The sequence below is a fragment of the Scyliorhinus torazame genome, chromosome 19, assembly GCF_047496885.1.
Source record: "Scyliorhinus torazame isolate Kashiwa2021f chromosome 19, sScyTor2.1, whole genome shotgun sequence".
NCBI lineage: Eukaryota > Metazoa > Chordata > Chondrichthyes > Carcharhiniformes > Scyliorhinidae > Scyliorhinus > Scyliorhinus torazame.
The window spans coordinates 54047474-54062431 of NC_092725.1; the positions used below are offsets into that span (position 1 = coordinate 54047474).

The 14958-nt window shown below is 50.1% G+C and overlaps 1 protein-coding gene across 2 annotated transcripts in view; it reads right to left on the bottom strand.

Moving 5' to 3' along the window:
* The window catches only part of LOC140396132 (E3 ubiquitin-protein ligase TRIM33-like), a 159254-nt gene that overhangs the window by 31197 nt on the left and 113099 nt on the right, over positions 1-14958 (bottom strand). For both annotated transcript variants that reach the window (XM_072484287.1, XM_072484288.1), the window contains exons 9-10: positions 13015-13295; positions 10321-10494 (exon numbers count right to left, since the gene is read on the bottom strand). In XM_072484287.1, the coding sequence (XP_072340388.1) occupies positions 10321-10494; positions 13015-13295 (455 nt within the window). The remainder of the gene's footprint in view (positions 1-10320; positions 10495-13014; positions 13296-14958) is intronic.

Genomic DNA, 14958 nt, shown 5'->3' on the forward strand with positions numbered 1-14958 from the left:
GATATACAATGCCGCACTGCAGCTTGCTGTTGTACACTGCCTTCTTCACCCGGCTGAAGGCAGCCCGCCTCCTTGCCTGCTCTACCGTGAAGTCCTGGTATATGCGTATACCAGCTCCACCCACTGCACCACCCGCTTCTGCTTTGCCCAGCGCAGGACTTTCTCCTTCACGCTATACCTATGGAAACACACAGTTACTACTCTTGGTGGCTCACTCGCCTTTGGTATAGGCCTCCACGAACAATGAGCCCGATCCAGTTCATATCGGGAGGGATCGTCCTCTCCCCCAATAGCTTCGCCAACGTCGTGGCAAAATACTCAGTCGGCCTCGGGCCTTCCAGCCCTTCGGGCAGACCCACAATCCTCAGATTCTGTCGCCTGGATCCGTTTTCCAGGTCTTCCATTTTGGCTCGCAATCGAGCGGAGTTGATCACTGTGCTGTGATAATGCCTCTTCCACTTCCTTCAGTGTCTCACCTTGCTCCCGCACCTCCGCCATTGCGCTTGATACCGCCGCCCTCACCGGGGCAATCGCCTCCTCCACCAGCACTTTCAATACCACCCCCATCTCCTTCTTCATCACATCCATGTGTCTTGTGAACTGTTTTTCAAGTTTCACAACCATCCCTTTGGTCATTTCTTCTGCTGTGAGCGATGCGGCCTCCCCTGGTGCCCCAGACTCCGCTTTCCTTACAGTTTCTGCGCTGACTTTTTCCACTCACCGGCGGACTTTCATTAACCCCCTTTTTCACGGCTGTTTTTCTCCCAAACTTGGACATTTCTCCTCCGTGTGCCTTCTTACAGCCTTTTCAGCCTCCGTTGCCCCCGGGACTGGGTGTTAAAACTCCATTCCCGAGCGGGAGCCCTCCAGTGTGCGCCGCCGTCACTGGAAGTCAACAAATCATGTTCTAAGTGACAGACAGTTATTTGACTAAATTAGGAAGCCTGAGCTGAGAATTATAAATCAGAGAGTAAATAAGGGGTTAGACCATAGATATGGCTTCCCTTAAAAGTAAGACTTCGTGGGAACATGAATTCCTGCCTTCCTGAATTTTTTAATCATCTATTTTTTATACTTTTCTTATGCTTTTATGATTAATGCTTTTCACTATGTTCTGACCAGTTTATGCATTACTTGACCCAAGTTTTGATTTAGTTCTTATGCAACTGTATTAAAGTGAATAATTAGCAATAAAGTTGTACTTTTGGACACCTCCAATCAACCGGACCGTGGGCTCGCATTTGAAGATAAAATAAGAGATCTTATCTCCTTTGACACACTGCTTATTGTTCTGCCATTAGCACATTCTGATCTCTCAATGTGCCACCATCAGCACCCTTCTTAGTCACTATCACCATCATTCATATCACCATCATTTATATTCCCTTTGTCTTTCTGTCCGCGACATCTTTGTCAATCTCCATCTATCGCTGGCCCTCTATCCAGCCCCACGCGCCCCCACAATAGTATAAATCTCATCCGATTTCCAGTTCTCTCCATCTTTGAGAAAGAGTCACCCAGACTCGAAATATTAGCACTGCTGCTTCACAGCGCCAGGACCCAGGTTTAATTATGGCCTTGGGTGACTGCCTGTGTGCTTTTTCTCCCCGTGTCTGTGTGCGTTTCCTCCCACAGTCCAAAGATGCGCAGGTTAGATGGATTGGCCATCCTAAATTGCCCCTTGGTGTCCAAAGGTTAGGTGGGGTAATGGGGATAGAATCATAGAATCTACAGCGCATCAAGTCTGCCCTTGAAAAGAGCATCCTTACTAAGCCCCTGCCTCCATACTATCCCGGAACCCAGTAACCCCACCTAACCTTTCACTAAGGGGCAATTTAGCATGGCCAATCCACCTAACCTGCACATCTTTGGACCGTGGGAGGAAACCGGAGCACCCGGAGGAAACCCACGCAGACACGGGGGAGAAAGTGCAAACTCCTCACAGACAATCACCCAAGGCCAGAATTGAACCTGGGTCCCTGGAGCTGTGAGACAGCAGTGCTGCCGGCATGGAGGAGTGGCCTGGAGAGGATGTCCTTTCAGAGGGTGTGTGCAGACTCAATGGGCTGAATGGTTTTCTTTTGGACTGTAGGAATTATATGGTTAGTTCCGTTCTCTCTCCATAGATGCCGTCAGACCTGCTGAGATAGTCCTGTATTTTCTGTTTTTGTTTCAGATTCCAGCATTCGCAATAATTTGCTTTTACATTAATTCTTCATTTTCTTCTCAATTTCGTCAGAATAGTTTCTTCTCTCCTTCTATCATCATTGCTGGAATCCCATCGGTCATTCCACTCCCAAGGGGTGGGATTTACCACGCATCTGGCCACGAGAGGCAGCCTGCCATATGCGCTGGCGGTGGGATCTTCTGGTTCTGCTGTTGTCAATGGTGTTTCCTGTTGAATGCACCCCAGGTCACTGAGGAACCCGCAAAAATGCTAAAATTTCCATTTTGTGTCCGAAGGTTAGGTGGAGTTCGGGGATAGGTAGAGGGGAGTAGGCCTAGGTAGGGTGCTCTTTTGCAGGGTCAGTGAAAACTGGATGGATCGAATTGCCTCCTTCTGCACTGTAGGTGGATTATATGGATAGCACATTGGAGGAAGGCTGAGCTTTCATAGGATTTGAGAGCTGGAGGCGGTTGGACAGGAAGGGAGGGAGGGACAAGGCAATGAAGAGATCGAAACCACAGGGTGAGAAGCTTAGAGTATGAAGGTGTTACTCCAGATGCACAAAGATTCACACTGGGAGCATACAATTGGAGATCACACCCAAATTTAACTCCCCACAGCTAATGTGGATCCCACTATCCACATGGCTTGTTGGTTGCTTTGAAGGAAATAACTATCCTTCGCCAACTGCTACATCCTTTGTGGACTCTTTCAAGTCAATTTCAACTCCACTCTGATCATCTCAGGGGATAGGGTAGAGGAGTGGGCTTAAGTGGGGTGCTCTTTCCAAGGGCCGGTGCAGACTCGATGGGCCAAATGGCCTCCTTCTGCACTGTAAATTCTATGATTCCATGATCTCGGTTGATACCCTGCCACCTTCCACTCTCTTGAAATTAGAGCTTATTACTCTCAATGGACTCCAGTAACCCACCACACAGAACCATCTGACGCACAACAGATCATTCCATCGGGTCTTCATTCCCTTTCTGAGCCAACAGGGCTGAATAAATTCATTTTTTCCATGAGCACTTTAATCAGGATATGACCGTAATGGAACAACCTCATTATAAAAAATTTTTGCAATTCACTTGAGTTAGAATAGGACAGGTTCAAAATCCACACCAGGGTCGTGAGAAACTAATCTAAACCAAGAGCAGTAGAGAGAGGATGGAGTACTTTTAAGGCCATACTTCCCTGTGCTGATGTTTCTTGTGAACCATCTCATGGCAGTACCCGAAAGAGGGAAAAGAACTCTGCCCCCACACCTGCCCCCCCCCCCCCACACCTACCCCCCTCCCCCCCACACCTGCCCCCCCTCCCCCCCCACACCTGCCCCCCCCTCCCCCCCACACCTGCCCCCCCCTCCCCCCCCCACACCTGCCCCCCCCACCTGCCCCCCCCCCCACCTCCACCTGCCCCCCCCCCCCCTCCACCCCCACTGTGCGGTCTCCAATATTCTTCTCTCAAACAGCAGCACAGATAAACGTGTCAATGCTGTTTCTGACACCTCGCTGTGGGCAAAACATTTAGCTCCCTGACAAAAATCATTTCAAAAATAACAAGTCATGCGCCGAGTCTTGAGAAATTTCCAGTATAAGTGTAGAAGCATTTCCTTGACTATGATTGAATTATACCTTCAGCATGAGAGAGAGAAGGATGACTCCACGACCAGTATTTTAAACTTAAATAAGGGCAATTATGAGGGAATGAAAGCGGAGCTAGCTAAAGCGGACCAGGAAATGAGGCTAAAAAGTGATAGGTCAATAGAGATTTAAGGGATATTTCAGAATAGACAGAAGAGATACATTCCTGTGAGAAAGAAAAACTCCAAGGAGAGGACACACCATCCGTGGTCAACTAAAAAAAATTAAGGAGAGCATCAGACTTAAAGAAAAAGCAAATAATTGCCCAAAGGTGTATGATAGGTCAGAAAATTAAACAGAACATAAAAAACAGCAACGAACAACCAAAAGATTGAGAAGCAAAGAAAAATAAGACTGCACAAGAAAGCGGGCTAGATATATAAAAACAGATAGTAAAGAGTTTCTATAGTTAAGTCTCCCTTACAGAGACCATGAATTGAATTGAATTTTAATTTTAATTGCTTTTTGGAGGAAGCAATGAGATGGATTAAGAGTTTGCCCCGTCAACTCTGCACAGATGGAATTTGAAAAGAGAGAGAAGGCTAATATGGAGAGATTCAAAAGAGGTGTTTAAAGTAATGAAGGATTTAGACAGAGCAAGGATAACTATTTTGTTTAACATAAATAAATAATCTTTTGTCACAAGTAGGCTTAGATTCACATATCCAGAGGATTAATTGTAAGGGGACTGGAGCAACAAAGACGTCTGGCTACAATTGTACAGGGTATTGGGGAGACTGTATCTGGGGCACAGTGTGCAGTTTTGGGCACCACATTTAAGAAAGAATATACTTGGACTGGAGGTGGTACAGCGAAGGTTCACTAACTGGTACTTGGGATGAAGGGCTGCCCTATGATGACAGGTCGAGTAAATTGGGTTTATCTTCTCTGGAGTTTAGAAGAATGAGGTGAGCTTTTTGAAACCTATGAAATTCTGAAGGAGCTCGATAGGGTGGACGGATAGCACCCAGCGCTAATCCGGATGCCCCAGTTAAATAGCGGGAGAGGCTGAAATTAGAATCCGCGCTGGGCGCGAACCCGTTCGCGATCTAACCAGCCCCTTCCCGGTGGTGGGTTCCTGATCCCATCCAGACATGGCGAGACACCAATTGAGACCAATTAAGACCAATCTCCATCTCATTAGCAAGGTGGGAGCCCGATCTAATGGCCTCCCGGGAACTAACCGACTCCCCAGCGAGAGATCACGCAGGCGCTATTTTAGCACGAGTTTCCACAAATGTGGACCAGACGTACCAGCACTCGGGGGGAGGGGGTCTCCCAGGTGCTCAGGGGCCCCCTGGGTGGTTGAGCTCGGACAGGGTAGTACCCTGGCACCACAGATGCCACCCGGACACCCTGGCAGTGCCACCCAGGCACCCTGGCAGAGTCTCAGGATAAGGGGGCCGATCATTTAGGACGGGGATGAGGAGAAATTATTTCACTCAAAGGGTGGGACATTTCTGGAATTCTATATCCCAGAGGGTTGTGGATGGAATACCCCAATGGAAAGATTTTTGGTCTTCAGAATTTAGGGATATGGGGAATGGGTGAGAAAGTGGAGTTGACGCCAGAGATCAGCTATGATCACCGGGCAGCATGGTAGCACAGTGGTTAGCACTGTTGCTTCACAGTTCCAGGGTCTCGGGTTCGATTCCCTGCTTGTCTGTGTGGAGTCTGCGCGTTCTCCCAGTGTCTGCGTGGGTTTCCTCCGGGTGCTCCAGTTTCCTCCCACCTCCCGAAAGACGTGATTGTTAGGTGAATTGGACATTCTGAATTCTCCCTGTGTACCTGGAAAGGCGCCGGAGTGTGGCAACTAGGGGCTTCAGCAACCTCATTGCAGTGTCAATGTAAGCCTACTTGCATTAAAGATTATTATTATGATCGTATTGAATGGCGGAGCAGACTCAACAGTTCATATGGTCTAATCCTGCTCCAATTACTTATGTTATTATTGTCAAAAGAACAAAGGAGGAAACGCCTTTTTCTTTTACATACAATGAGTGGTTATGAATTGGATTTGACTAAGTGGGTGCTGAAAATACATCTGATAGTAGCCTTCAAAAGGAAATTGGCTAAATATCTGAAGCAGAAAATCATCGTAGGTTATGGGGAAAGAGCCTGGGACTCGGACTAACCGGGCTGCTCATGGATTTAGATGATGGGCCTTTTTGGCGCTGTACAAGTCTAGGCATGGAAGAGTTTGAAAGTCCACCCATGACAAAGCTCACCTGTGAGCTGGATGTGAGCTCAAATAGAAGTTATTTAGCCCACCAATCAAGGCCAACCCTGAAGGTCCCCAACAGCACAGAGAGAGAGTAGCAGGGTGGCACAGAGGTTTTTACCGCTGCCTCACAATGCAAGGAACTCGGGTTCAATTCCAGTCTTGGGTGACTGCATGGAGTTTGCACGTTCTCCCCCTGTCTGCCTGGGTTTCCTCAGAGTGCTCCGGTTTCCTCCCACAGTCCCAAGATGTGCAGGTTAGGTCGATTGGCCATGCTAAATTGCCCCTTGGTGTCCAAAGGTTGGGCGGGGTTACGGGGATGGAGCGGTGCTCTTGCAGACTCGATGGGCTGAATGGCCTCCTTCAGCACTGAAGGTATTCTATGAAGGGTGGAGAGGCTTGTATAATGGCAGAGCGGTCAGAGATGGGCACTGCAATAGTGCATCTGGCCAAAAGCCAACTGCAGCCGACAGTCCAGTCGCTGTTCATGCCACCTCATCCACATTGTCAGCCTGTCAGAAGACACTCTGGGTCATAGGCAGCAACCGAGTAACAACACTGGGTCAATGGCAGGACGAAGCCAGGACAATGGTCGATTCTTGTCCAAAAGAGGAGGAAGTGAGCCTTGAGATTTACTCACAAACGTGGGTCCAGCTCGCAAGGCAAGAACTTCATGCCCATCCCTCGCTCTCTTGAGAAACTAGGTTCTTCAACCGCTGCAGTCTTTGTAGTGATGGTAGCAGTTTGATACGACTCAATAGCATTTCCGAGAAGTTGAGAGTAAATGAGGTTTGTTTGGGACTGGAGACACAAGATTCAACGTGAACCAGCAGAGTTTTAAACTCTTGAGGTATCAGCTTTTCATTTACAGATTTTTAAAGACAGAATCCATTCTTGAACTGTAATGAACTTATGGCTCCCGAAGCGACAATTTCTTTGATCCTAAAGCGGGACAAGGACCCACTGCAATGTGGATCGTACAGGCCGATCTCGCTCCTCAATGTGGATGCATAAGTTGCTGGCAAAAGTGCTGGCCACCAGGATCGAGGACTGTGTCCCGGGGGTAATCCACGAGGACCAGACGGGATTTGTAAAGGGCAGGCAACTAAACACCAATGTGCGGCGGCTCTTAAACGTGATAATGATGCCATCGGAGGAGGGAGAGGCGGAGATAGTGGCAGCTATGGACGTGGAGAAGGCTTTTGACCGAGTAGAGTGGGAGTACCTCGGGGAGGTGCTGCGTAGGTTTGGGTTCGGGGAAGGGTTTATCAGCTGGGTTAAGCTCCTTTACAGAGCCCCGATGGCGAGTGTAGTGACGAACCGGCGGAGGTCGGAGTACTTTTGACTGTACCGAGGGACGAGGCAGGGGTGCCCCCAGTCCCCCCTGTTGTTCGCATTGGCGATCGAACCATTGGCCATGTCATTGAGGGAGTCTAATAAATGGAGGGGGGTGGTCCGAGGGGGAGAAGAGCATCGGGTGTCGCTATATGCAGATGACCTGTTGCTGTACGTGGCAGATCCAATGGAGGGGATGGTGGAGGTCATGCAGACTCTAAGGGAGTTTGGGGATTTTCGGGTTATAAGCTCAATGTAGGGAAGAGTGAGCTCTTTGTATTACAGGCGGGGACCAAGAAAGAGGGATAGGGGACCTACCGCTGAGGAGGGCGGAGGGGAGCTTTCAGTATCTGGGGATCCAGATAGCCAGGAGTTGGGGGACACTACATAAACTGAATCTGATGAGGTTGGTGGAGCAAATGGAGGAGGATTTCAAAAGATGGGACATGCTACCGCTCTCGCTGGCGGGTAGAGTGCAGTCGGTCAAAATGGTGGTCCTTCCGAGGTTTCGGTTTGTGTTTCAGTGCCTTCCCATCGTGATCACTCAGGCCTTTTTTAAGAGAGTAGGCAGGAGTATTATGGGGTTTGTGTGGGTGAATAAGACCCCGAGAGTAAGGAGAGGGTTCCTGGAACGCAGTAGGGACCGAGGAGGGTTGGCGCTGCCAAACCTGGGGAGCTACTACTGGGCAGCAAATGTGGCGATGATCCGCAAGTGGGTTATGGAGGGTGAGGGGGCGGCATGGAAGAGGATGGAGATGGCGTCCTGTAAAGGAACGAGCCTGGGGGCGTTGGTGACGGCACCGCTGCCGCTCTCGGCGACAAAGTATACCACGAGCCCGGTGGTGGCGGCAACGCTAAGGATCTGGGGCCAGTGGAGACGGCACCGAGGTGCAATGGGAGCATCGGTGTGGTCCCCGATCAGGGGTAACCACCGGTTTCTACCCGGGAAGATGGACGGGGGGTTCCAGAGCTGGCATCGGGCGGGGATTGGAAGAATGGGGGACCTGTTCATCGACGGGACGTTTGCGAGCTTAGGGGCACTGGAGAAGTTCGAGTTACCCCAGGGAAATGCCTTTAGATATATGCAGGGGAGGGCTTTTGTGAGGCGACAGGTGACGGAATTCCCGTTGCTCCCGGCACAAGAAGTTCAAGATTGGGTGATCTCGGGTGTATGGGTTGGGGAGGGCAAGGTGTCGGAAATACACCAGGAGTTGAAAGAAGAGGGGGAAGCGCTGGTAGAAGAGTTGAAGGGTAAATGGGAGGAGGAGCTGGGGGAGGAGATCGAGGAAGGTTTGTGGGCTGATGCCCTAGGTAGGGGTTAATTCCTCCTCCTCGTGTGCCAGGCTCAGCCTGATACAATTTAAGGTGGTCCACAGAGCGCACTTGACAGGGGCGAGGTTGAGTAGGTTCTTTGGGGTGGAGGACAGATGTGGAAGGTGCTCAGGGAGCCCGGCGAACCATGTCCATATGTTTTGGTGGTGCCCGGCACTGGAGGGGTTCTGGAGAGGAGTGGCGGGAGCAATATCTCAGGTGGTGAAAGTCCGGGTCAAGCCAAGCTGGGGGCTAGCAATATTTGGATTGTGGACGAACCGGGAGTGCAGGAGGCGAAAGAGGCCGGCATTCTGGCCTTTGCGTCCCTAGTAGCCCGGCGAAGGATCTTGCTAATGTGGAAGGAGGCGAAGCCCCCCAGCCTGGAGGCCTGGATAAATGATATGGCTGGGTACATAAAGTTGGAGAGGATTAAGTTCGCCTTGAGAGGGTCTGCGCAGGGGTTCTACAGGCGGTGGCAACCGTTCCTAGACTATCTCGCGGAGCGTTAGAGGAAGTCGGTCAGCAGCAGCAGCAACATTGGGGGGGGGGGAAAGAGAGAGAGAGAGAGAGAGAACGTCCTGGGGGGGGGGGGGGGGGGGGGGGGGACACTGCCGGGGAGGGTGGGTGAGCAAGAGATAACATGAAGGGTTGGGGAAACTGGCACGTACAGGAGAGGGCCAGTGTACAAAGCTGTGTAAATATATCATTTTGCCATGTATGTATCTTGCTCTGCGCGATTTCTTGCTTTTTTTTTGTTACGAGGTGGGGGTTATTGTTTGTAAGGGAGAAAAATTGTGTTAAAAAACTAATAAATATATATATTTTTTTTAATGAACTTATGGCTCCCTGTTATTAATGATAATAATCTTTATTGTCAGAACTAGGCTTACATTAACACTGCAATGAAATTACTGTGAAAAGCCCCTAGTCGCAATGCTCTGGCGCCTGTTCAGATACACAGAGGGAGAATTCAGAATGTCCAATTTACCTAACAGCAAGTCTTTCGGGACTTACGGGAGGAAACCGGAGCACCCGGAGGAAACCCACGCAGATACGGGGAGAACGTGCAGACTCCGCAGAGTGACCCAAGCCTTGAATCGAACCTGGGATCGAGGTGCTGTGAAGCAACAGTGTTTTTTTTTTATATAAATAAACTTTAGATTACCCAATTATTCTTTCCAATTAAGGGGCAATTTAGCTCAGCCAATCCACCTACTCTGCACATTTTTGGGTTGTGGGGGCGAAACTCACAGACACTGGGAGAATGCGCAAACTCCACACGGACAGTGACCCAGAGCCGGGATCGAACCTGGGACCTCGGCGCCGTGAGGCAGCTGTGCTAACTACTAGGCCACCGTGCTGCCCTATGAAGCAACAGTGCTAACCACTGTGCTACCATGCTGCCCAGACCACTGGATTACTAGCCCAGCAACATGCCCCCCGACATAACTCCAACATCACCGCACGCGGGCAAAATCAAAACGACCTTGGATTCGACCTCCGGTTGTCTGGCAAGGCATCCAAATATCTCCAGAGGGCATCCAGAGGATACCGGGGATGAGAGCACCGCCCCCAGCTTCTCCCTTAGCCCAACCCCTGCAAGCTTTCGATCGAGGCCTCTCCACCTGGCCGTCCCATCTTACCTGTCTCATGAGTGGGCTCGCCGTCATGTGGTGCTGAGCCCCGCTGTGTGGCTGGGGGACTGTCATTCGGATCGCGTTGGGAACAATCCGCATCTGCTGGCCTGGGGGAGGTGGCACGTTTGGGTTGCTCCTCTGCAGGCTCTGTAGGCTGATGAGGCGAGGGGGCTGCAGGGACTGAGCACAAGGCAAACACGTCAGCTTCGGAAGTGACCACCCTGTCACGTCCGGTCAATGTACAATCCCCACCACTTAACATCCAACCAGTTGGCGGGAACATCAAATTTCAACGGTGTCCGTCATTCCAGGCAGAAATAACTGAACTGCCTGGTTCATCAAGGTGCACCCAATGGCACGATTGAGGCGGACTTCATTTAAATATTTTCAGATAAGCATCCTTCACCAGTCTCTGCCTGGCAGCAGAGGGAAGTTCCCACATTAAGGACTGATCAAAGCATGGTCAAGATGAACACTGCCTAACCTGGCAATGTATGCCCACAATCCATCAGATGCAATATATGGGCCAGATTATAAAGGAAACCATTGCTCCGCAGTGTGAATTGTAACTGTTTTCTCTCTCGCAGCCTGCAAACCTTTTGTTGTCATTTTTAATTTTAATGCCTTGACATTCAATGGCATGACCGTCGCTGAATCCCCGGCTATCAACATCCTGGGGGTTACCATTGACGCCCAAACGGAACTGGACTCACCATATGAGCACCGTGGCTACAAGGTCAGAGTCTGGGAATTCTGCCACTAGTAACTCACCTCCCGACTCCCCAGAGCCTGTCTACCATCTACAAGGCACAAGTCAGAGGTGTGATGGACTAGTCCCCACTTGCCTGGATGAGTGCAGCTCCAACAACACTCGAGAAGCTCGACACCAGCCAGTACAAAGCAGCCCGCTTGATTGACGAAAGTGGAAACCGTGTGCACCATCTACAAGGTGCACTGCAGTACCCTACCAATGCTCCTTAGGCAGCACCTTCCAACCACGGCCACTATCATCCAGGAGAAGAGCAGCAGATACCTGGGAACACCACCACCTGGGAGTTTCCCTCCAAGTCACTCACCATCCTGACTTGGAAATGTATCGCCGTTCCTTCCACCACCACCTTCTCAAGGGCAATTAGGAATGGGCAATAAATGCTGGCCTAGCCAGCAACACCCACAGAGAAACATAGAACATAGAAAATTGGAGGAGGAGGCCATTCAGCCCTTCGAGCCTGCTCTGCCATCCATTATCATGGCTGATCATCTAACTCAATAGCCGCTTTCCCCCCCATATCCTTTGATCCCCTTCACCCCAAGTGCTATACCTAACTGCTTCTTGAAAACATACAACGTTTTGGCCTCAACTACTTTCTGTGGCAACGAATTCCACAGGCTCACCACTCTGGGTGAAGAAATGTCTCCTTATCTCTGTCCTAAACGGTCTACCCCATAACCCAAGACTGTGACCCCTGGTTCTGGACACACCCACCATCGGCAACATCCTTCCTGCACCTACCCGGTCCTGTTAGAATTTTATAGGTTTCGATGAGACCCCCCCCAGCGATCTCCAGCAAAAATAATCCTAATCGATTCAATCTCTCCTCAAAAGTCAGTCTCTGTCTGCTCCACCCTCTGACATGACCATTTTTGCATATCTCACACCAAACATTGTGGGGCCTCTCGGCTCGAGGTGGACACTTTGTCCCAAACTCGGGACACTTGCTCTTGGTGTAGCCTTGGGGCCGACCCATGCATCGAGACATCACAAGACTCCCACAGGAATGGACTCTTATCACACAATGAGGGGGCCTTCTTCCATTTAGCCTGATCCGGATTTAAACTCCATCGCCTTTGGGGGTGAAAGGTCATTGTGAAATAGCTGAGGTTACCTCGTTGAAAGTTTTTAAGGCAAAGATAGATAGATTTTTGAACAGTAAAGGAATAAAGGGTTATGGTGAGCCGGCGGGTATGTGGAGCTGAGTCCACAAAAAGATCAGCCATGATCTTATTGAATGGCGGAGCAGGCTCGAGGGGCCAGATGGCCTACTCTTGCTCCTAGTTCTTATGTTCTTATGGTGCCGCACAGGACATCACCAATTTCGCAACAAAGGATATAATCCCCAGCGACATTCTTATACTTAAATTAAAATTAAAGTCGCCGTAGTCCCAGGAGACCATAGACTTCTCTCTGAGTGAGAGCTGCAAGGCGGTGATTTAACCTGAGCATCACCACACCTCAAGCGAGCGACAAGGTTGAGAAGGCGGGACCTTCATGAATAACCTCAGCCGGTACGGGAATTGAACCCGAACTGTTGTCGTCACTCTGCATTATGAACCAACCATCCAGCCAACCGAGCTAGCCGACCTCCCTAATCAGCTTGTGTTGAGTGCTGACTAAAAAGGAATCCCTTTTGTTGACCTAGTCATTAAAATCAACAATATCCATCATTAAGCACATTCAAGACAAGAAAGCAACTTCCACGCATGAGGATCAATAATGGATTCTGTCATTTAAAACCCAGCGCTGTGGGTTTGTAAACATGGGGGTGGGGAGGACACAAACCAGCTGGGACAATCATTCAAAATGGACGTGCACGACTTGTTGCCAAGCGACCACCATCCAAGCCCTCCGGCTGCCTCTGAACCCCAGCTTTCGGAGGTGGGTCGTGGTGACTCACTTGGTTACGCTGAGGAAACGCTCACCTGGTTGTTGGGTGATAGCGCCTGCTGTTGCTGGCCCATGTGCGGGCCTGGGGCCCGGGACTGCTGAGCAACCGGCAGGATGGGTCTCATCTGGTGCATGCGCTGATGAATTCGCTGAGCCATAACTTGCTGCTGCATGTGCTGGAGGCGAAGCTGTGCCAGGTTAATCTGTCCTTGGACCTTAGCTGTGTTACTGTCCTGGGGCTGCATGTTTGGGCCCGTAGCCATGTTAGGACCACTGCCCCCTGCTGTAGGTGGATTCTTGTCCAAGACCAGAGAGCCTGTTGGGAAGGGAAATAAAAGGGGTTAGATTTTCAAGGTTTGGATTGAAACATGGACAACTGCTTCCATGATCCGTAGAATCCCTACAGTGCAGGAGACGGACAGTCTGCACTGGCCCTCTGAACGAGGGCCCTACCTAGGTCCACTTCCCCCCCGTAGCCTCATCTAACCTGCACTTCTTTGGACCATGGGAGAAAACCGGAGCACCCCAGAGGAAGCCCACACAGACACAGGGAGAAAGTACAAGCACAATTGCTTCACAGCTCCAGGGTCCCAGGTTCGATTCCGGCTTGGGTCACTGTCTGTGCGGAGTCTGCACATCTTCCCAGTGTGTTGCGTGGGTTTTCTCCCACAGTCCAAAGATGTGCAGGTTAGGTGGATTGGCCATGATAAATTGCCCTTAGTGTCCAAAATTGCCCTTAGTGTTGGGTGGGGTTACTGGGTTATGGGGATAGGGTGGAGGTGTTGACCTTGGGTAGGGTGCTCTTTCCAAGAGCCAGTGCAGACTCGATGGGACGAATGGCCTCCTTTTGCACTGTAATTTCTAGAATGGCCAATCCACCTACCCTGCACATCTTTGGGTTGTGGGGGCAAAACCCACGCAAACCCAGTGCAAGCTCCACAACGGACAGTGACCCAGAGCCGGGATTGAACCTGGGGCCTCGGCGTTGTGAGGCAGCAGGGCTAACCCACTGCACCACCATGCAGCCCGCGATCCCCATTCTAAGGTCACAAACAAGAAGGGAACCATATCAAAGTAACACCCGGTCAAAGAGAACATAGATTAACATAGAATTTACAGTGCAGAAGGAGGCCATTCGGCCCATCAAGTCTGCACCGGCTCTTGGAAAGAGCACCCTACCCAAGGTCAACACCTCCACCCGATCCCCATAACCCAGTAACCCCACCCAACACTAAGGGCAATTTTGGACACGAATGGCAATTTATCATGGCCAATCCACCTACCCCTGCACATCTTTGGACTGTGCGAGGAAACCGGAGCACCCGGAGGAAACCCACGCACACACTGGGAGGACGTGCAGACTCCGCACAGACAGTGACCCAAGCCGAAATCGAACTTGGGACCTTGGAGCTGTGAAGCAATTGTGCTATCCACAATGCTACCGTGCTGCCCCCACGTAGTGTCACATTAATATTGCTCCCTTCACATCAGAATATGCTCCCTTCACATCAGAATATCCTGAAGTATTTTACAACCAGTAATTATTTCTACTGTATAGTATCTGGAAGCAAATGCAGCCAATTCATACACAAAGTTCCAACCAGCAATGGGATAAATGACCAGCTTTTTGTGGTGTTACATTAGGAATAGGAATCCACCATTCAACCCCTTGCAGCCTGTTCCATTATTCATGGTTATTCTGCGTCTTAACTTCATTCACCCAAAGTTTGCTCCATGGTGCCCTTACTTAGCGAACATTTCTCAAGTTCTTGCAAACTGTCCATCTTGCAAGAAGGGAGCAATTTAAGCATTAGCCTCTCCCTGTTCTTCTTTGAACATTGCTATGGGATCTTTTACATCCATCCAAGAGGGCAGATGAGCTCCCTATTTAAAATCTTATCTGAAAGAAAGCAGCACTCCCTCGGTACTATATTAGACATATTATATTGCCTTGACGAGGAGCTTGAACCTAAGGCTTA